The 22,874-nt window shown below is 45.7% G+C and overlaps 1 protein-coding gene across 4 annotated transcripts in view; it reads right to left on the bottom strand.

Annotated features, from left to right (window-relative positions):
• The window catches only part of PBX2 (PBX homeobox 2), a 139,258-nt gene that overhangs the window by 98,529 nt on the left and 17,855 nt on the right, over positions 1-22,874 (bottom strand). For 2 of the 4 annotated variants that reach the window (XM_063122461.1, XM_063122462.1), the window contains exons 3-9: positions 16,175-16,419; positions 12,107-12,297; positions 9,398-9,533; positions 8,972-9,116; positions 8,467-8,555; positions 6,797-6,883; positions 906-4,114 (exon numbers count right to left, since the gene is read on the bottom strand). In XM_063122461.1, the coding sequence (XP_062978531.1) occupies positions 4,022-4,114; positions 6,797-6,883; positions 8,467-8,555; positions 8,972-9,116; positions 9,398-9,533; positions 12,107-12,297; positions 16,175-16,419 (986 nt within the window). In that variant the 3' untranslated portion in view covers positions 906-4,021. Of the gene's footprint in view, positions 1-905; positions 4,115-6,796; positions 6,884-8,466; positions 8,556-8,971; positions 9,117-9,397; positions 9,534-12,106; positions 12,298-16,174; positions 16,420-22,874 lie in introns of those variants that run through there. The other 2 variants (XR_010025251.1, XM_063122463.1) reach the window with 2 other exon arrangements.

Below are 22,874 nucleotides of genomic sequence, written 5' to 3'. Positions count from 1 at the left end.
AAAATACCTCCCTCCCCCAGACATACCGTTTCCCTCAGGGCAATATATATAATGTATTCTGTTCGTTTTCCTCTGGATGCCAGGGGTGTGTGTGATTTTAATCAGGTAAAGAGTTCATGGGAATGGCTTAAAAACCACTCACCTGAGGGTGTTTTATTTTGTTTTTAAAGCCAAATTTGAGATGTTGATTGCAGACCTCCCACAACACATCTAATTTGGTTCCTAAGGCTATTCCTTATTTGGTCAGCTTAAGCAGACAACAGTTTGAACATGTGTGTGCATAAACGGTATCAACTTTATCCTCCTTTACAGGCCGCAAAACCAACCATTGTTCTAGGGTTACCACTTAAAAATAAAATTAAAACTTTAAGGAACAGGCTATTAAAAATAAATAGGGCCTGGGTTTGGTTTTTAAAAAGGTACGTCTGTCGAAATGTCAAATGGAAACCTTTTCCCCAGCCTAAGAAACAAAATGTCTGCCATCAGTCACTTAGGACACACATTCAGCTGTAATTTGCAATAGGGAAGCTACTTGAAATCATGTAGCAAGCTATGTGAAGCAGTTTCTGACACAATTTGGTTGTTTTTCACTACACATAATACTTCCCATGGTCCAGTTTATACTGATATGATTAAACTTGTTTGAATCACAGACAGGCCACGGGCTGCATCACACAAATGTTTTGCCACGTGGGGTTACTTCCACACCCTCTCAGGCCCCCACCCGACTACAAACTGGTTGTGTGAACTGAATTTGAGATCTTTCATGCACCAGGACAGCAAAAAATGTGGTTCAGTCTTTGTGTAGGCATGGATTGTATAAATATGCAGCCATAGTAGGGGGGGGGGGCAGACTTTTCTTTCCACTCATCTCTTTCTTCCATTCCCAAATGAATTCCAGGGCAAAACGTGTCTTCAATTTTATAGAAGAAAAATAATGATGATAATAAAAGCAAAGGAAATCTAGAGCAAAAAACAGAACAAGTCAAATGGTCAGTCACGCAATGAGCCCCACCACCCTCTGTCCAAGGGAATGGGGCAGTTTTTTGGGGGGGGCTCTCAGCACAGTCCCCCCCAGGGCACACAGAGGTAGCAGGTTCAAAAAGTCTCTGTCCCAAGTCTCTATTGGTTTCTCGCGCCATGAGGTAATAAAGCTATTGGACTGACTAGCATGGAGCCCTCCTGTGAGCGAGGGGGGAGAGCCAGTTGGATGTTTCTGTGGGTCCATGTTGCTCCTAGTAGGTCTCTTACACCATCAGAACTCTTGTGCATGTCACACTTGAACATTCACTCTTGGCGTGAATCCCGTCAGTATTGGCACCTTTCATAACTAGGCCTTTTCACCATTCCTTTTCTTTCTTTTACGATTATCTGTCTTTATCCACATTCCTCCTTTGAGTCTTATATCGGTATCTTCTCATGCTCACCAAGAGCTTTCTTCGAATCAAATCTCATTTTCCTCTAGTGAAAAGGTGCTACCAATTTTGTTTTTCATCAGTTATTTCTATTGGATCTTTTCTACACTCTCTATACTTCTTGACGCTACCGTTCTAATTCCCCCCCCCCTTTCCAGCCCCTAATCTCTTTTTGCCAGTTTTACATTTCTAGTTAACATTCCTGCCCTTAGGTTAACTTAATCATCCTTAGTTAACATCTTCCTTTCATGAGATTTTAGGTGGTTTATCTTCCCATCATCTCTGGTTTCCACCCAGATCTTATTCCTCAATACTTTCAGTATCTATCTCCTCCAGTTTGTGTTTTCCACCATCGATTCTTCTTTCTGTTGTGGGTTTTACTTCACCTCTCCTTAGTTCTGCCTCTCTCATTCAGGTCATTCACTCTCTACACCAAAATATTTACACATGTGTATTATTATTTCCATCGTGGTGGGGAAAATATCAACTACCTCCCCAATTGGGCCACATGATTTCCATCCCTAGAACCAGCTGTATCTCCTTTGTGTTGGGATTCATAGGGGCAAAAGGTGGGTAGAGAGAAAGAAAATCCTGAAGATGCAGCTATGATAAGTAACATTTCTGGTTTGTTCAACCCCTTTTCCCAAGATGCCTCCCTTATTGGACTAAAGGAGTGCAAAGGGCATCCAGGAGGTTTTCTGCACAATCAGGGTTTTGGGTGTTGTTGTTTTGCTCAATACATGACATTTATTACTAATTTTGTGTATAGTCCACGTGGCTTCCCTCACGGCTGTACTTCTGTTGCGATATCACACTGCCAGAACATTCAAACACAATATGCTGTTCTTGGAGAAATGCAATTTCACCATCAGATATTGTAGGGTTTCCATCCTTTTTTCACCTTCAGGGAACCCATTCACATCTGTCACAGAGCCCCTACATATTGCAGAGGGCTCTGGTATGTGTTCTACGACACCCACTCAGGGCACTGGCCAGGCCTATGCAACCCTCACATTACACTTTGTGAACTGGGAGTGTGCCCTAAACTAACCCCAGCACCGACACACGCTGGGCCTGTTCACACGATCGAGCTGCATGTGCCAGGGACTTTACATAATCAGCCTCACTATTGTCTTGCTGTGTTGTGTGAAGCCGTCAAGAGTGGCTTGTTGCTATGGTTAACAAGCCACCCCAGAACCCTACAACAGACCACGGCTTATTTCCCCCTCCATGATCATGAGAACCTGTTTACTCTTGTGGCTACACTTTGCAGCCCGGTTGGGTACTATTTGGCAAATTGTCTTTCAAGGATACTTCTCCATCACTACTGATCTTCTCACTGTGGAAACACTTCAAAGGAACCCCATGGGTCCCTGAGAAAAAAATTAAAGATACACATTACATTAACGTGTTACTGACAATGTGAATTTTTAAAAAACTAAAATAGGCAGGGTAGAAGATCAGGATTGAGGCAGGCAGAGTGAGTTTAACTCTTCTCTCTTATTCCGAAGCATCCAGTCAGGCACAGATCAGAAGTTTGTGCTTATTAATACTTCCCCTAGTACCTTGAACTATCATTTTGGAAACTCATCACCACTATCTTTCTGGTAAAGGTAGCATCTTATGTTCGGTCTCTTTCTCTAATGGAAGGGGCAACAGCTCAGCCCCCAACAGCTTCTCCTCAGGACTACGCCCCAGAGAAAATCTCCCCTTTCAGATGGCGGCCATCTTAGATCTCCACACCCAGGGAAACTATTCATATAGAGAGGTATATTGGATTGTTTACCCCAGGCAGGGGCTATCACCTTGACTTCGCACAATCTTCGCACCAATACGTATGCTCATTTCCTGTAGCAAGATTCCCTAAGGGATGCCGCTGTCCTCGATCAACACGCCACCGGAGGAGATACCATCTTGGGTCTGAACAGGATCCATGTCTCTGATTGTTTCTCCTGTTTATACGTGTCATGTTTAAACTTGACAGGAAGACGCCACAGTTTTGCCATCTTGGAATCATCCCATCATGGAGAGATGCCAACTTAAGCCCTATTCGGCAAACGTCTTTGCTCATTCTGCTACCAAGAGACTCATCGGTGCTGCCATCTTGAATAGCCTTCCACGTTCAGCAGCGAGATGCCATCTGGGGCCCTCCCAGGCAGGCTCTATGAGACTGATCCAGCAGATTATGATATAGGTTGCAGGTGCCACATTAGCTCAGCCCCTCCCCAACCCCTCCAAGTAGGTAAGCCATTTGGGATATCCCCTCCCCTCCCTCCCCACCCACCTCCCACCTGTGTCACCCTATTGGGTCCCCTTCACCATTTCTAGAGTCGCAGCGTGGTTACTAAGAGGTGTGCGGATCAGGGTCATGGAAAGACTACCATCTTGGATCACATCTTCAATTATCTTCCCCATGGAGCACTGCCATCTTGAATCCCAAGAGGTGCTGTATTGGATCCCCTCCCCCTCCCCGGCACCATGATGCAACAGTCCTCTGGCAGCGAAAAGAGTTCTTTCCCTGCCCAGCCTAGTTCAGCACTGGCATTCTTCTCTTCCCTGGAGCCAGGAGGAACATGAAAGGGGGGAGGGGGCACGGCACAGCAAGATCAGTTGGAGGTGTCGGAGTGGACGCTGCCAGGACCTTCCGTTGGGGAGGTCACAGAGGATGGAGTGGCTGCTTCTTGCCAGCCGCCGTTGGCCTAGTGAAAAGGAGAAACAATTGCAGTCAGCTCACCTTCCCAGAGAACTGATTCACGCATTACACCAACCCATGGTTTATTTAAACCAAGTTTGTCTAGCAGAAAGTTGAACAAACCATGGTTACTTTCCTCAATCACTGGGTGTTCTGTTTCCATCCTCCTTCACCTACTCTGTCCCCATAGTCCAAATGCCTTTGTGGCACTGTAGTATGTAGAGCAGTCGGCTTTTTTTTTTTTTAACCATTCTTGCCTGCCATGTCTGTAGCCTGGTGAAACAACCCATGATCCTGGGTTCACATATAACAACAACCAGTGGTTTAAACAACTCACGAGTCAACAGTTCTTTATGTCAGCTCACCGTGACCCTCAACCTCCATCCCTATTCTACCTCACTACTAGACATCACTACTAGACATCTCTTGGCATATACCTATTCTACCTGACTTGTTTGTTGTTTATTCGTTCAGTCGTTTCCGACTCTTCGTGACTTCATGGACCAGCCCACGCCAGAGCTTTCTGTCAGCTGTCGCCACCCCTAGCTCCCCAAAGGTCAAGCCTGTCACCTCCAGAATATCATCCATCCACCTTGCCCTTGATCGGCTCCTCTTCCTTTTGCCTTCCACTTTCCCTAGCATCAGCCTCTTCTCCAGGGTATCCTGTCTTCTCATTATGTGGCCAAAGTACTTCAGTTTTGCCTTTAATACCATTCCCTCAAGTGAGCAGTCTGGCTTTATTTCCTGGAGTATGGACTGGTTTGATCTTCTTGCAGTCCAAGGCACTCTCAGAATTTTCCTCCACAATATCTATTCTACCTCACTACTAGACATCACTACTAGACACCCTTGATATAACATAATAAACCCCACATATAACTCAGAGAATCTTGTCTCTAGTTTCTCACACTGTCCAGATCTAAACCTTCTTCTCTTCCCAAGAATCTTGGATCTCAGTCTTTCACAGCAATTGAAACCAGCTAGTTCCTTTGAGATGGTAAACTTGCCTCAACTGTACCTCTCCAGAATACAAATGGAGGGTGCACATGATCAAATGCTCCTCCATACAGAACAATCCCCTGCATACAGAAAATGAGCATGTCAGGGCTATGCAAGGATCCCTCTCCCTGACATCCAGTTTTCTGTACAGAGGGATTTTAAAAATCTTGATATAGAGGAGCGTGCAAAGATGATGTCTAAGGGTTGACACGACGGGGTGGGGGTATTAAAACTATGCATAGTGTGCAGGAAGAGGGCAGGCAGAAGTTTTTCTCCCTGTTACAGGCCATCCAATGGGGTCTTTTCAGATAAAAGAAAGCACTCCCACAATGCATAATTAATTTATAGACAACGCACTCATGGCCACAAGCAGCTTAGATGGTTTTAAAAAGGGGATTAGAAAAATTCACAGGGTGGGGGAGAGGAAGGCTATTAGTGCCTGTGAGCGATGATAATTAAGTGAAACCTCCACTGAAGTCTCACACACTAAGCCCAGAGAACCGGGGCTTATTGTGAAATGAGCTGCGTGCTGCCACACACAGCCTGTTCGCTCCTGCTTTGCTCCTTAGTGTGACTGCTAAAAAGAACGGGGATCCTGGCTAGTTTCTCTACAACAAGCCAGGAATAGTAAACCAAGAATAAACCCCAGTTTATGATTCTGGCTTATAAAGGGAGCAACAAGTTAGGAATCATAAACCGAGAATAAACTGCAGTTTGCAATTCTGGCTCAGAAAGGGAGCAACAAGCCAGGATCCCAGGTTCAGAAAACACATGCCTAAACAAACCCTTCCTGGTTTGTTTAGTGTCTATGATACTAAGGAGGAACAGTGGGCTTCATGCATTGTGATAAGCCGGGCATTCTAGCTTATCATCACATCTGAATGTGCTCAGTATTGTCACTGAACAACAGTGAAAAGAGGGCTGTTGTTTTCATGGTCGGCTTGTGGGTTTCTCAGAGATTGCCCATTATGGGGAAAAACGGGTATAGGAATAGATGGATCTTTGGTCTGATCCATCAGGACTCTCCTTATATTCTGCTGAGAGCCTTCACATGCAGTCTGAAGTGGTACAGCCCAGAGAGAAAGTTACCTCTTAGAATCATAGAGTTGGAAGGGCCTATAAGGCCATTGAGTCCAACCCCCTGCTCAATGCAGGAATCCACCCTAAAGCATCCCTGACAGATGGTTGTCCAGCTACCTCTTGAAGGCCTCCAGTGTGGGAGAGGCCACAACCTCCCTAGGTCATTGGTTCCATTGTTGCACTGCTCTAACAGTCAGGAAATTTTTCCTGATGTCCAGCCGGAATCCGGCTTCCTGTCACTTGAGCCCATTATTCCGTGTCCTGCACTCTGGGAGGCTCGAGAAGAGATCCTGGCCTTCCTCTGTGTGACAACCTTTTAAGTATTTGAAGAGTGCTATCATGTCTCTCCTCAGTCTTCTCTTCTCCAGGCTAAACATGCCCAGTTCCTTCAGTCTCTTCTCATACGGCTTTGTTTCCAGAGCCCTGATCATCCTCATTGCCTTCCTCTGAACCCCTTCCAGCTTGTCTGCATCCTTCTTGAAGTGTGGTGCCCAAAATTGGATGCAATACTCAAGATGAGGCCTAATCAGTGCCGAATAGAGGGGAATTTGGAAGCTATGCTTCTATACTTCAATGACAACAAGACATCAATCTCCAGGCACAAACTCACCCTCATTTCTCGTGGGCTGTACATCTGGCTGGCAGCCATACTGTCCCCATAGCCACCGGGTCCCATGGAGTGACGCATTGACTCCACCTAGTTGTAAATGGGGAACACACAAAGAGCAGAGTGACGGCAGGTTGAGGAGGTTAAAATGAGAGGCTCGGTCGAGAAGCATCATTAAGTTTGCTAGGGGCTCCAGTGAATATTGAGTGGGTGTAGTAGAGAAGGGTCCAGCAACGTGAAGTTTTTTCAGAGCATACACAGTATATTTTTGCCACAGATTTTCCTTATTACCTTCCTCCTTCTCTCACTTTTTTTCTGCAGGAGAGAAGGAAAGGCTTTAAATTACATATTTCCTCTCAGTTTTGGAGGGAGCGATCCTACGGCCCCTAGTCAGCATCTCAGGGAGGGGGGCATTGGATAGTCCGGATTCCTGGATCCGAGGTCAGAGACAGCACTCAGACCCAGGAACATGCGCTCCCACCTCCGTCCCCCTTGCAGATGGCATGCACCAAACTGCACTGGCTGCACCTTGAGGTCGCAAAAGCGAGCTTGGAGGGGAGGTAAAGGGGAAATTATTTATTTATTTATTTATTTAACTACATTTATATACCGATCCATAGCCAAAGCATTCCTTTGGGTGGGGTGTGGTGGGGACTGGGGAGGCCGGTTTATAAAGCATCTCCAGACTTCTCAAGTCTCTTTCCCTCCCCCTCTGCAACACCCCAGCTAGATGGGTGAAAAACCTGTCTAATGAAAACGCAGAGCAGGAGGGGCACGGAAGCAAAAATCGCCTCAGCCACTTCCGCTTGATGATATTATTATTATTATTAGTTGTTGTTGTTATTATTATTATTATATTTGTATCCCGCCTTTTGCCCAATACTGGGCCTCAAGGCAGCCTTACAAAATTTAAAACATATACATTTTAAACTTAAGAAAAGAAATGTACAAACATAACAACAACAACAACAACAACAACAATAATAATAATAATAATAATAATAATATATTAAAACGTAAACTTTACAAGTCCTTAACATAGATGAAGGACCAGATTATTCTCCAAAGGCGTGCTGGAACAAACAAGTTTTAGCCTGCTTCTGAAAGCCCACCAAGGAGAGAGCCAGCCTAGCTTCCCCAGGAAGAGAGTTCCAGAGCACCGGAGCAGCCACCGAGAAGGCCCTCTCCCATGTTCCCACCAAGCGCGCCTGTGAAGATGGTGGGACTGAAAGAAAGGCTTCTGCAGAAGATCTCAAAGCACGGGCAGGCTCATAAGGAGAATACGGTCTTTCAGGTAACCTGGACCTGAGCTTGATTCCCACAAGCCTCCGAGTTTGGAGGCTTAAAAGCATCGGGATAGGACTGCATCCCTAACTTTTCATTTTTTAACAACGAAATATCACTTCCATTATAAAACAACAGATAGAAAAAAATAACGCAAGGAAAACAATGCAGTAAAAGCCTCTTCTGTTGATTCAGCCCCCCCCCCCCCTTCTCCCACAGAAATTAATACTGGAGCAATTTATACGGGCGACAATTAAGAAGCTATTCATCACTAATCCCACTGTCATGCACATACTACTGCCGCAAGAACATATATCACAGGGACATCTTTTTGACTCAGTCCTAGAAGAATGGAAGCCTGATTTAGCTCAGGAGAGAAAGGAACTGACCTGTGATGTAGGATAGGAGTCTCCGTTTAGACCCTGAAGGCCCATAAACATGTCCCCAGAGCTGGAGAGATTGAAGGAGCCACCGGAGCCTACCAGAAAACAGAGGAAGGGGAGGGGGAACACAGCAACAGGGTGAATGAAGTGGGAAGCGCATCCGCCTCTAGCAAAGAAAAGGTTAATACGACTGCAGAGTTGACTAGCTGGAGGAGCAAGAAAAGAGAATCCGTCTGTGGGAGGAACCCATGGCTATGGCCAACAAGGGGGTGCAAGTGCTAGTGTAGGGGGGAGGGGGGAGGTGTGGGGTGGGGGAGACCTCATTCTTCTGCACCCAGTAAGGGGGCACTGTCTGTTGGGGATGGGATTGGAGTGCTGGTAGCGGAGGGATCTCCTTAGGGAACGCCAGCGCTTGTTGGAGGGGAGAATTCCATGTGTCTCCAAACCCAGCAAGGACTCCTGCACCAACATGGGGTGTAGTGGAGTTTTTTTTGGGGGGGAGGGGAGTTACCCGCGGAGGAGGGGGTGTTGGGGGAGTCGCCCCCACTCTGTGCGGCGCTGACAGCCGTTTTCACGGCGTAAATATTGGCTTCCTCTTGGAACTTGCCGATGTTCTTCTTATAGCGGATGCGCTTGTTCCCGAACCAGTTTGAGACCTGGAAGGAGGGAGGGAGGCAGGGGAGGGGGAAGATGGGGGGTGGGGGAGGGAAGATCAAAATGGAGGGACAGGAAGCGGGGTGGGAATGAAGGAAAAGAGGGGTGGGGAGGGAAGGGAGGAGGGGATTATGTATTGACAGGTCAGCCAAACAAGGAAAACTCCCCCCCGCCCCGCCCCACCCCCACCCCTCTGCCCCAAGCTGCTCCTACCGTCCCGGGTAATACCCACGGGGCCTGTCTAGCACAGCCTCTGGCCTGCCCCCCAAACACATCCCGGTACCTGTGAGACTGTGATGCCACATTTCTTGGCAAGCTCCTCCTTGGCCTCCTCGCTGGGATAGGGGTTGCTCAGGTGCGAGTAGAAATACTCATTGAGCACCTCTGTGGCCTGTTTGCTGAAATTGCGTCGCTTCCGCCTAGGCGTAGAAGGGGAAAGACGGGGGAGCGGCAGAGGAGAGGGGAAGCGGCAGGCGGTTTGGGAAGAGAAAGAGGGAAGGTTGGGGTGAAGTGAGCGGGGTGGGGGAACACATGGGAGCGAGAAGAGGAAAAATGGAGGCAAGGAGAATTAGAGCGGGGCCTGTACGTTCTGAAAAAAAGCACGTGGTACGGCCCTCCTAGGGCCATACGACTTGACAATGTAGATGGGTACACCGCACAACTGAATGGGCCCACAGAGGTTTTATTTTCTTTAAAAAACACTGCACAAACTCAATGCACATAGAAAACTAGCATCTCAGGGTAAAAGAAACTACCCTGTTTCCCCGAAAGTAAGACATCCCCCGAAAATAAGACCTACTTCCAGTTTTGCCCCTCGCTGTAATATAAGGTATTCTTCTTCATGGAAAAATAAGACATCCCCTGAAAATAAGACCTAGCGCATCTTTGGGAGCAAAAATTAATATAAGACACTGTCTTATTTTCGGGGAAACAGGGTATATGGATATTTATTATAACTTCACTGGAGTGCTGAAATGGCCTTGGTGCAGAATTCAGCTTCTTGAGAATCCCAGCTTTAATTTTTTTAAAAAAAACATCTAAATTCTAGCTCTTACGACTACAAAGATTTTCTTGAAAGTGTGTGTGCTGAAATCCTATAAGCCAGAGCAATGGCTGAATGAGATGGCCAATAAGTGGGAACAGGATTTCAAGGCCGGCTCTAAAGCCTTGCCTCTTCCCCACGTTGCAGAAAAAAATATTCACATTCGTTCAATCTGCAGACATTTGCAGGCTGCAGGTTTTAGAGTTTCTTGACATGGAATTTCAATATGTGAAGCGTACACACAGTTAATCTATAATCCATCTTCCCAGGGGGTTAGAGTTCTACAGTCAGGGAGTTTAACTGTGAGGGAGCATCCAGTTACGTAATTCCTTGCTTCATGTAGGGTACATAAGAGGCAGGGAGCCTGCATTGGGAAGAGCGTTCAGGTGAGTGGGGAAGAACGGAGCTCCACACCTGGAATTCTCTCCCCAAAGAGACTTGCCTGGTGCCCACACTGATGTCTTTTTCTGCGACTTATAGAAAGGCGGTTCAAAAATAAAATAAAGCAAGCCTTAACGATCATGCTCACCTTGGTGAGTATGGCACTACCCTCTAATGAGCCTTATTCCTGGCCTTGAAGCTGCAGAGGTGGGTGTAGATCATCCTTAACTCCAAAGGCAGGAGGAAGGCTAGGGGTGGTTAGGAAACTAGGAAGCTGCCTTAGACTGAGTTAGGCCATTGGCCCATCTAATATTGCTGACACTGACTGGCAGCAGCTCCCCAGGGTCATAGAATCGTAGAGTTGGAAGGGGCCTAGAAGACCACTGAGTCCAACCCCCTGCTCAATGCAGGAATCCACCTTAAGGCATCCCTGACAGATGGTTGCCCAGCTGCCTCTTGAAGGCCTCCAGGGTGGGAGAGCCCACAACTTCACCAGGCAACTGATTCCATTGTCGTACTTCTCTAACAGTCAGGAAGTTTTTCCTGATGTCCAGCCGGAATCTGGCTTCCTGTCACTTGAGCCCGTTATTCTGTGTCCTGCACTCTGGGAGGACCGAGAAGAGATCCTGGCCCTCCTCTCTGTGACAACTTTTCAAGTGTTTGAAAAGTGCTGTCATGTCTCCCCTCGATTTTCTCTTCTCCAGGCTAAACATGCCCTATTCTTTCAGTCTCTCTTCGTAGGGCTTTGTTTCCAGACCCCTGGTTTCAGGCAGGATTTCTTTACTCGCCTACCTGGAGATGCCGGGGATGGAACCAAGGATTGTCTGCATGCAAAGCAGCTGCTTACCCCTGAGCACCAGCCCAAACCCCGGTTTGGCAGCTGTGTGGCGACGCAGCATCCAGCCAGCAAGGAGCCCACCCTGTTCTGCCTCAGGACAAGAAAGAATGGTGGGAATCCCCAAGCAGCAGCTGAAGCTAGGAAGCTCCTGGCCTCTATTTCCTCCAAACAAGAGAGAGTGTGAGTCTGTGTGCAGCTACTGCCAGATGGCAGTGGTTCTCAGAGCCCCACGATCGAGCAATGGCTAAAGCCCACACATTCCCTGCCTCTCCCATAGAACAGGAAAACCGGATGGGTGGGTGTGTTTAGCTGTTGGATGGCAGAGAATCTCTGAGTCCCTTCGCTTGAGCATCAGCTGAGACCGGGATGCTCCCTGCCTGCTTTTCCCAAAGGAAAAACATCAAGAAAAGCTTCCTGACTGTTAGAGCAGTACAACAATGGAATCAGTTGCCTGGTGAGGTTGTGGGCTCTCCCACACTAGAGGCCTTCAAGAGGCGGCTGGACAAGCATCTGTCATGGATGCTTTTGGGTGGATTCCTGCATTGAACAGGGGGTTGGACTCGATGGCCTTGTAGGCCCCCTCCAGCTCTGCTATTCTATGATTCTATGAAAGGGTTGGGGCCTCCATCAAGCCATCTGGGGGGAGGGGGGGAAGAACCTGACAACCCTGATGTTTGGCTTCCCTGGCAAGGCTGGCCACACACTGTAGACTCCTGAACAAAAGAGGCAACCTGGCATCGAGGAAGCGGGAGCGCAGGATCATGACCGCCTCGCACGTGCTCTGTTTCAGCTGCATCTGGATGGAGCTGAACTTCCGGTGGATGATGCTGACCATGCGCTCAATCTCCTTGGGGGACACAGGGCGCGTCCGGCTCTGCTCCCGAAGCAGGTTCATCACGTGGGTTGTGAACTCGTTGCAGGCCTGAGCGGCAAAGGGGAGAGGCAGAGGATGCGTTGAAAGGGTATGAAGTCGAACTCACAGCCCCGATCAAAAACAAGCTTTTTCCCCCAGCCCTTAATAGACACAGAAGTCATTGCCGTCCACGGGTTAATTCTCCCAAGCCCATTAGTCATTGCAGTGCAGGGATTAAACCCCCAAACCCCTCTTTAGTTCCATACAAATTTAGAAATAAACCTCATTGGTTTTAAAGAGATTTCTTCCTAAGGAAGTGTGCAAAAGAGTGCGGAATTTTAAGAAAATGATAATAATAAATTCCAGGGTTGAAGGATGTCCTCTGACCAGAGAACTGGGGTGCTTCCAGACAGAGGTCTTCTAGATAGGGATGGGTGAATCTATCAAGTTCATTCTGGGGCAATTTGTCAGATTTACTCAATCGAAGTTGTTCCATCCCACATCAATTTGATGTTTTCTAAAAAAAAATTCCACATGAAAAGTCATGCGCCTTTCCTCATATAAATAATTGCATTTTGGGTGCCATTTCCCAATTGTATACATTATAATGCACATTTTTAATGTACAAATTTCAACCCATAGGCTAAAGTGGTTCTGTGCTCAATTTCCCCTAATATGTGGATTTTACGTGCACATTTTCTCAATTTATGCATTTTGTGCGTAGGTGATATGGGGTGTGTTTTTTGGCCAAAATTAAGCACAACGTTTGAGAAAGTGTAGGTTTTGGAACACAATCTGAGTGTCTGATCTGTGTTTTGGTTCAGGGAGTGCATCAAAATATAAACTGAACTACATTTTTACCCGTCGCTACTAGTACCACCAACCAAAAGACATTGTGTAGCTATTTTCCATTTTCCTCCTCTGCTGATTTTCTATTTTCCTCCGTCACTGATTCTTTTGTGAGAAGAAAATATGGAAGAAGTGATAGGAAAACACAGGAGGGATATGAGTGGAAGATGTCATTGTCGGGTTCCCTGTAAAACTTGTGTGGATGAGGTGGAGTGATTGCACAATAAAAGCCTCATCTGGAAGCACCCTCAAGAGTAGGTACTGGCTGTGTTCACACAACACACTCATTCACACTCAGTGGTTGAATGTGAGTTGTTGTTGAACTATGGGTTGTTTGCTGAACCGTATGTCAGTGTGTTGGCTGAATCCAGGCTTGTTAACCATGCAGTGTGGCTTATTTTTCTTGAACAAGCCACCTTGAAAATCCATAGTTTGTTGTTGAGTTGTTCAAGTGGTTAACAAGCCACCCTGCAGAAAATGTCCTGAATTCAGACAATACGCTGACATACATAGAAAGAGGTCGCAAAAGCATTTGCAGGACTGTATAATCATATATTGGGAGGTATCGTGGTCTGCAGTGTCCGTTGTAAATTGCCTTGTATTATTTATTAGCACTTAGATCAGCAAAACAGAGAAGCAAAAAGGGAAAGTTTTCACTTTCTGCAAAAGAAAGGATACCAAGAGATAAATGGAAAATGGAAGAAGTGATGGGAGTGAATTCGCCAAGAACTTGCGTTAATGTTCTTAGGGTCTAAATATTATTATTAAAATTACTTAATCAGTCTAAATAGCTTTGCTGTTTTTGTAACTAATTGGGAATATTTAGCTAATTTTGAAATAAATGCTTCCTTTTCTTATTGTTATTTAGTAACATTTTAAAAATAAAATTAGAGTATCTCCCAATCACACGGCGTTCCAGCTTGTGTGGAATCCCCCATGCATAGGCTTTTCCCTATTGGAAAATTCATGTGCGACCCATGGAAGTTAGGGGACAGAGAGCTCCACAATGTTGGGGGTGGAATCAGTGATGTGACCCTGGTACCACTTCTATATATCACCAGCACATTGTTATAACATATTTATTTCTTACCCGCCTCTCTCTCTGGATCGAGGCGGTAAACAACACAGAATACAAAAGTATTATAAAATACATAAAACTGATTAAAACATATAAAACTAATACATTATTAAAGTAACAGCCAGTGATCTTAAAATTCAACTGGGTAGACCTGCTGGAAGAGATAAGTGTTTATTGCTTTTAAAAGCTGAGCTTCCTTCCCGGCAGGAGTGGTGGGACCAGGGTTCTCCGAAAGGGGAAGGCCCAAATCTAGAGAAACCAATGAGCCCTCAACATTGTATCATCTGCATATAGAGGGGACAGAAGCAAGGAATGAGTAGGCTCTGCCTATGCCCCAGGGACTTGTCTTGATGACTATGTGCAACCTTCAGTATCAGAGGCAGTAAGCCTGTATATACACTACTTGTTGGGGAACACGGGTCGGAGGGTGTCGTTGCACCAGCAGGCTTTTGGGTCCCTGGCCAACAGCTGCTTGGCCACTGTGTGAACAGAGTGCTGGACTAGATGGACCCTTGGTCTGACCCAGCATGGCTCTTCCTACGTTCTTATGACCAAAAATCAAGGATTACCACACACTGGCCAATAACCTAAGGTTAGAAGCACATGCGTTATAAGGCAGATTTAGGGTGGCCAGGTATCCTCTTTTACAGAGGATAGTCCTCTGTTTGAAGGACTACCGGAGAACTGTCTCTGACTGAAGATGTCCTTCATTTGAAGGGCTGCCCAGTCCAATTCCAGTTTAAATTCAATAAACCATAAGAACTGTTGCCCATCAATGTTATAACCTGGACAGCAGCCAGAAGAGACACGCACACAGGTCACCAGATCAAAGTTTTCCTCACTATGTGAGATTTCCTGCAGCTCTACAACACCTTCTCATTTGCTAGGGTGACCCTATGAAAAGGAGGACAGGGCTCCTGCATCTTTAACAGTGTATTGAAAAGGGAACTTCAGCAGGTGTCCTTTGTATATATGGTGAACCTGGTGACATTCCCTCTTCATCACCACAGTTAAAGGTGCAGGAGCTATACTAGAGTGACCAGATTTAAAAGAGGGCAGGGCACCTGCAGCTTTAACTGTTGTGATGAAGAGGAAATTACACCAGGTTCACCATATATACAAAGGACACCTGCTGAAATTCCCTTTTCAATACAACTGTTAAAGATACAGGAGCCCTGTCCTCCTTTCCATATGGTCACCATACATTTGCTCATCTGTAAAAGCAATTAGATTTGTGTCCACACAGGGACAGGGCCTCCTCTGCAGTGGCCCCAAACCTCTGGAACAAACTCCCGTTGGAGGTCCACCATGCACCATCCTTGCAGGCTTTCAAGAAGGCCTTAAAAACATTTTATTTTCCCGTAGCCTTCCCATGACAAGTATCGCTATTGTGGTTCCTGCTGGTTTTATCGTTGGTTTTATTTTAATTGCAATTTTATTGTAATCATCTTTTTTATTGGTTTTTATACTCTGTTTTTACGTATTTTATTGTTGTAAGCCGCCTTGTAAGGCGTTCTGCTCTGAAAGGCGTCCAAGAAAGGTTTTAAATAAATTAAATATTTAAATTATAGAAATGATTTCTAAATTTGCACCAATTCCTATAAATTAGCATATGCAAATATTATGCAAGTCACTGTACTCTTTTTGTCCTCTTTCCTGAAGGTTCAGAAACGGCCACCCTCTAAGGCAACGGTTCTCAACCTGTGGGTCGGGACCCCTTTGGGGGTCGAATGACCCTTTCACAGGGGTCGCCTAAGACAATCGGAAAATACATATTTCCGATGGTCTTAGGAAACTGTATTGACTGAACTATGTCATGTATCATCTTTTGTATTATTAAAGCTATTGTTATGTATTATTTTCATTAGCAAACCATCCCATGACAATGGATCGTGTAGAGAAGAACGAAAATAATTTTATGGTTGGGGGTCACCACAACATGAGGAACTGTATTAAAGGGTCGCGGCATTAGGAAGGTTGAGAACCACTGCTCTAAGGCATAAAAAAAAAGACCCTGACCTGTTCATACTTCTCCAGCTCCGAGTGGTAGATCTGGCGGATCTGGGAAAGCTTGTTGCGATAGTCGGAGTGCTCAATGGAGTTATCCGGAGACACCCCTCCTGCGGCGGCAGCAGCAGCGGCAGCGGCAGCAGAGCCCCCCCCTTTCTCGGGTCCAGCCACCCCCTCGGCCAGGAGCATATTATCCAGACGCATCAGCTGCGGGTCCACAGGTTCCTCCTCCTGTGAACTCCGGATGCTGAGTCCTGAAATGGAAGCATGTGGAGAGGAATGAGTTATCGGCTTGGCTGCGGGCGCAGCGCACGGGGGAACCTCCCCTGGCCTGCCCCCCCTTTCCTCCTTGTCCTTCCTTAGTGGGCTTCCCCACCCACCCATCCACCCTCCCTCCTGGTGCCTCCTTCCTCTTCTGTCGCTTGGCAGGAGACTAGGTCACCGCTAGGTCGTTCCTATGGCGACGGCAGGCCCAGAGAAGGGGTAGCAATTTTTTGGCAGACACAGAGATATTTGGGGTGGGGGTGGGGGGGATGGAAGGGGGAGAGACCTATGGGCCCAAGGAAAGCGAAGCCAAAGAAGCAACCTTTATTGAGCGACAGTAGTACAAAAAAAAAAAAGGGGAGGGGGGAGTCCGTCACCCCCCAGCAGCGCTAAGGTTGCCTTAAAAATAATAATAATAATAACTACCCTGCTGCTTTGCCTTTAATAGCAGCCTGATCCACATATATTTAGCTTTCCAAATATGCTCCACCTGCTAAGCGTCTGTAGAGGTCACTAAACAAGCCAAAACAGGACATTGCCAACAGGCTAGAAGAGGAGCGGGGACGAGGACGGGCACCCACGACCTGCTCCTACCCTTTTAAGAAAAGTTGGCTATGTACAAAGCAACCGGTGCAACGGCACGGGGCGAAACGCACTTGCCTGCTCACGGCTGCCGTGAAGAGGCAGCGTCTGGCTGCAAAGTTGACATCCCCCCTACACCCCCCACCCCAGCAACCCGACTGGGGAGCAAGTCAGGGCTACGAAACCACCCTCAACCAAATGCAAAAGTAACCAAAGGACCGGCTGTTTGGCTGAGGCCGAGGGTGGCAGGAGACGAAGGGAGCAAAGCTGTAGTAGCCATACCGGTTCTGCCACATCCTCCACACCGGGAGGCAAAAGGGGCCCAGAGCCAAAGAACGTCGTCTCCACCCTGTCATGCGTAAAATCTCCACAGCAAGCAAACACAGAAGGACAGAGGGAAGATGGGAGGCGAAGTGTCATAGAATCGTAGAGTTGGAAGGGGCCTACAAGGCCATCCAGTCCAACCCGCTGCTCAATGCAGGAATCCACCCTAAAGCATCCCTGACAGATGGTTGTCCAGCTGCCTCCTAGGGTGGGAGAGCCCACAACCTCCCTAGGTAACTGATTCCATTGTTGTACTGCTCTAACAGTCAGGAAGTTTTTCCTGATGTCCAGCTGGAATCTGGCTTCCTTTAACTTGAGCCTGTTATTCCGTGTCCTGCACTCTGGGAGGATCGAGAAGAGATCCTGGCCCTCCTCTGAGTGACAACCTTTTAAGTATTTGAAGAGTGCTATCATGTCTCCCCTCCATCTTCTCTTCTCCTCCTTCCACATGAGGGGTGTGTGTCCCTAAGGTATTTTATGCCCAAATCCAAAACCTCAAACGGCAGGGCTCCAAATGGAAACTAAACATGGGTTACAACCAGTGCTCATCCCCTGCTGGATCAGACCGAGGGTCCATCTAGTCCAGCACTCTGTTCACACAGGGGCCAACCAGCCATCAGCCAGGGACCAACAAGCAGGACATGAGTGCAACAGCACCCTCTCACCCATGTTCCCCAGCAACTGGTGTACATAGGCATACCGCCTCTGACACTGGAGGTAGCATATAGCCATCAGGACTAGTAGCCATCTGTTGAATTATGAGGGGAAAGAGTGGGGGGCTTTAATGAAATCCACTTGCTTTAGCCACACTCTTGGCCTGGATATTTAGCCAAATTAGCCTTTTAAAAACTGCAGCGGCCACGTGAGATGAGGGGACCTGGCTCTCTTTGCCCTGCAATTCAAGCACTGGGCCAGATCTATTGAGACGTTGCCACCTCATGAAAAGGTCTGGGAGCCACCCAAGAACGAGAGAGCTTCCACATGGATCGGGACCCAAGGGTCAGATCTGACCAGCCGTGGCCGTGCTGCCTGACAGCCAGGCTCCAGGCAGCTGCGTAGGCCTTGCACAGCTCACCAGGCTGCCTCTGTTTATCCCGCAAGAGGGTGTCACTGTGTGTCAAACAGCATGTTATATGTATTGCCTAGCGTGCAACTCTCGGTGTTCTTTTTATTTACTTGAAAGAAAGCTCATGGAGTCCTGATGCAAGATCCCTTCTGCCACCCCAGCATGGTTTTTGCAAAAATAACTCTGCATTGATGTCAGTGGGTTTTCTCTCTCTCTCTTTTTAAAACCCCCAATGAGGGGAAAGATTTGGGGAGGGTCGTGGCTAGAGGGGAAGATTTAAATCTCCCCTCTCCATGGGTAGTGGTCTTTAGGGTGACCCTATTTAAAGGAGGACAGGGCTCCTGTATCTTTAACAGTTGCACAGAAAAGGGAATTTCAGCAGTTGTCATTTGTATATATTGGGAACTTGATGAAATTCCCTCTTCATCACAACAGTTAAAGCTGCAGGAGCTATACTAGAGTGACCAGATTTAAAAGAGGGCAGGGCACCTGCAGCTTTAACTGTTGTGATGAAGAGGAAATTTCTCCAGGTTCCCCATATATACAAATAACACCGGCTGAAATTTCGTTTTCAATACAACTGTTAAAGATACAGGAGCCCTGCCCTCCTTTTCATAAGGTCACCCTAGTGGTCTCAATCCAGATCAGGGCCCTGCTGCACACTTATGCTGAGGTAAATAAAAGCAACACAGGTATCTATATACAATGTAATTAATGTAACATGTTATATCCTCTCGAACAGCCTTCCCTAGCCTGACGCCCTCCAGATTTGTTGGACTGCAATTCCCAACATCCTTTTGCTTGGCTGGGGGAATGCTGGGAGTTGTAGTCCCACACATCTGGAGGATACCAGGTTGGGGAAGGTTGCTCTATAGGCTCCTAAACTTCCACCTAAATAATCCTGAAACAAATTATGGTGGAGGTGAGAATAGATTTTCTTCCACACTGATTTCATTAAATTGTAATTAAAAAACATTTCAGAGAGAAAGAAAGAGCATATACAGCTCTGTTAGCACCAGTTTATTATTATTATTATTATTATTATTATTATTATTATTATTATTTATTTATATAGCACCATCAATGTACATGGTGCTGTACAGATAACACAGTAAATAGCAGGACCCTGCCGCGTAGGCTTACAATCTAATAAGTTGTAGTAAACAATAAAGAGGGAAGGAGAATGCAAACAGGCAGAGGGAAGTGTAAACAGGCACCGGGTAGGGTGAAGCTAAACAGTATAGAGTCAGAACAAACTCAATATTTGAAGGCTATAGGGAAAAGAAAAGTTTTTAGCTGAGTTTTAAAAGCAGTGATTGAGTTTGTAGTTTACCACATTTGTCTTGTATTTACATTTAAAGCCTGATAAAGAGCCTGTGTTTGTATAGCTATATTATACACAGTTACTAGTTTATGTAAACACTCTAGAACACTCCAACGTAAACACTCTAGTAATAATACTATTATTCTTTTGTGGTATTTGAACATTGTCTTCTTTAAAATTTCCATGAAGTTGGGATACATTATGTATTCATGGGTTTTAGGAAGGGGGTGGGGACTACAGAATTATTTTGTCAATTTTTGTGTGCCTCTCAAATTCCTCAGTGAAGTGTCCCGCAATGTCTAATTTCAAGATAAAAATTTGAAGACGCTGAGAACTTAAATTTTTTTATGACTTTTTCTGATTTTGTGACAACTTTAATTTTTTTAAATTAAAAATGTTTCACACCTAGTACGTTGCCAGAGCTAACTTAGTATTTTAAAAGCTCTTATCTGCTAGGGCATGTATAAGCTACAAATTTAAACTGCTTTCAAAAGTGCCAGCCCCGGGTGTTATTTTTGGGGGCTCGGGCAGAATTAGCCTCTTTCACCCTACAAATGTATTAGCCTCTTCCTCGTTTCTTTCTCTGCTACATAATCACTTACAAGAATAGACTTAAAATAATGCCCACTATTGATGCCCATTGTAAAATGTCTACATCCAGGAGGAGGGCCTTCTCTGCTGTGACACCCCGGCTGTGAAATGAGTTCCCTAAGGAGGTTCACCTGGCATCCACACTATATTCTTTCAGACGCCAGGTGAAGACCTTTTTATTCTCTCAGCATAGAGAGAATAGCTGACAGTCTATAACTTTAACAGTCTATAACTTTAATTTTAACTTTGCTGTTTTAAATTTGTATTTCTGCATTGCTGCTGATTTTATCCTGGTTGTGGCTTTTATATTGTATTTTATATCATGGTTTTACACTGTTTGTTTTATACTTTGAATGGTTTTAATTTTTGTGAACCGCCCAGGGAGCTTCGGCTATTGGGCGGTATAAAAATGCAATAAATAAATAAATACACCCAAGAAAACTGGAAAAATATTCCAAGATTTCACAGTAACAATAACAGCATCCACATTTTAGTAATCTCTCTTCTTTATTATATCTGGTGAGACAGTACACTCTCTCTTCCCTTCTATATTTTTTATTACCCATTTCAGATGTAGCACAGCAGAGCCCTAGACGCACTTGTAAGTTGGCATCATGGTAGGAAGCCTGAATAGGCCAGATCTGATATTTTGTTCTCCAATAAACATTTGCACATTAAACTTTCTTTCTTTTTAATAGCCCACTTGGTTGGAACTGGTTGGCTCTTTAGAGATGTAAGTTTGGGGTCATTAAGAAGGTGGGTCCAGCTGTGAAGTTATTTTCTGATTTGCTGGCTACACCACTGACATCAGAAACGGATATCACAGCACTAGACAAAACAACATTAGTTGTAACATATACAATGTTTTCACTTTGAATATAATCTGGAGGGCCACAGGTTCCCCAACCTGGGTTAATGCCCAGGGTACTTCCGAATGTTCAAAGAACTTCACCTATGTTATCTCAAAAATCCTGTAAGGTAGGTTGATATTATTATTCCCATCATACGGAGAGGTGTGGGGAGAGATGAGAGATGGTGGCTGCCTGAAAGCCTCCTTGTGTGTTCATGGTTGAAGTAAGATTTGAACTAAGAAGTCCCTGGCTCAGAGAATTAGCAACTACATTTTATACATGCTCTCATGTGGCTAACAAAACAAAAATTGTTTTCAAGGGTTGTGAGAGAGCTTATATGTGTGCACACGCATATATATATATAATAGAGAGAAAGAGAGAGAGACACCAACATTAAAGAGTGAAAGAAGTTGAGCTTTCACATTTTCAGACTCAACTGTACAGATGTTTCCACTTAAAATCAATTTAATCAAATGCAAACCCCATCACACAGAGCTTTGACTTTGTCAAGTTCAATATGTCTGATACGTCTTATTTCCACTGGATCCCAAACCTGGAATTTATTAAAACTCAGTCATACAAATACCCTTTGAGCGCTTCGATAAAAGCCAACCCAACAGAATGACAAACTAAGATAGAAAAGATTCTGTAAGTCTGAGAAAGCATCAAAATAAAGTTTACAAATCGGTGCCCCTTAAGATCAACGAATAACTGGGAATTCTTTCAAATACTCACATCCCTTTTAGGGATGCAGATCTTGGATTTGCCGAAACACAGGGCTTAGCCCCAACAAAGCTACAAGATTGCCGTGTCTGCTATCCCATTGGTTATACGTTCAGTTGTTTAATTGGATCTTCAGTTGAACGTTATCAAGATTTTGGGCTGGATCCAGAGATGCAGAAGCAGGATAAATTTTGGCAGCAGTGCTGTTCCGTAAACAGTCGTGCAAGGGCTAGGAGAAGGCACAGTGTCATATTGTGCAAGACTTTAATCAAGGGTAGCACAGGGGTAGGCAACCTGCTGCCCTCCAGATGTATTGGACTACAACTCCCATCACCACCAGCCAACATGTCCAGGGATTATGGGGGTTGTCATCCAAAACATGTGGAGGGCACCAGGTTACCTAACCCTGAGCTAGCAAATAACACTGCCACATTCACACAAAACCCTAAGCATAAATTCCTCAGAATCTAGGTTTATTTCATGAGCAAGCATGATGATATATGTGCTGCCCGGCCACTCCTGCTTGGCTCCTCTTGTAAGCGAGAGCCAGGGCTGGGCAAAGCTGGTAATAGGCCCGGGCCTGATGGGAAATGTAGGCCCCATTTCAAACTGCTTATTAAGTATTTTTTAATCAGTTCTAAATACATATGAACTAGAATGATTTATTAAAAAGGTAATGGCAAGCACTTTTATTCAAGATGTATATAAGACATCACTTCTTCACATTCAGAAATGCTTTAGGTGCTTTTCTCTGGGCAAATGCATCATCAACAACAGAAAAATCAACTAACTTTGCCCAGGGGGACTCGGAGTAGGCCCCCTCAAAATCATAGGCCCATGCCAACTGGCCCCGCCCCTCTGCCCAGCCCTGTCGAGAGCAACTACACTAACCAAGAATTCAGCTAACCAAGTTTAGCATTACATCCAGACCATCGCTCCCCTAACAAGCCTGGATCCAACAGCCAACATCAAACCCTAGATTCA

The sequence above is a fragment of the Elgaria multicarinata genome, chromosome 3, assembly GCF_023053635.1.
Source record: "Elgaria multicarinata webbii isolate HBS135686 ecotype San Diego chromosome 3, rElgMul1.1.pri, whole genome shotgun sequence".
Taxonomy (NCBI): Eukaryota; Metazoa; Chordata; class Lepidosauria; order Squamata; family Anguidae; genus Elgaria; species Elgaria multicarinata.
The sequence above is the reverse complement of the archived record's forward strand: the minus strand, read 5'-3'. Positions and strand labels throughout refer to the sequence as shown.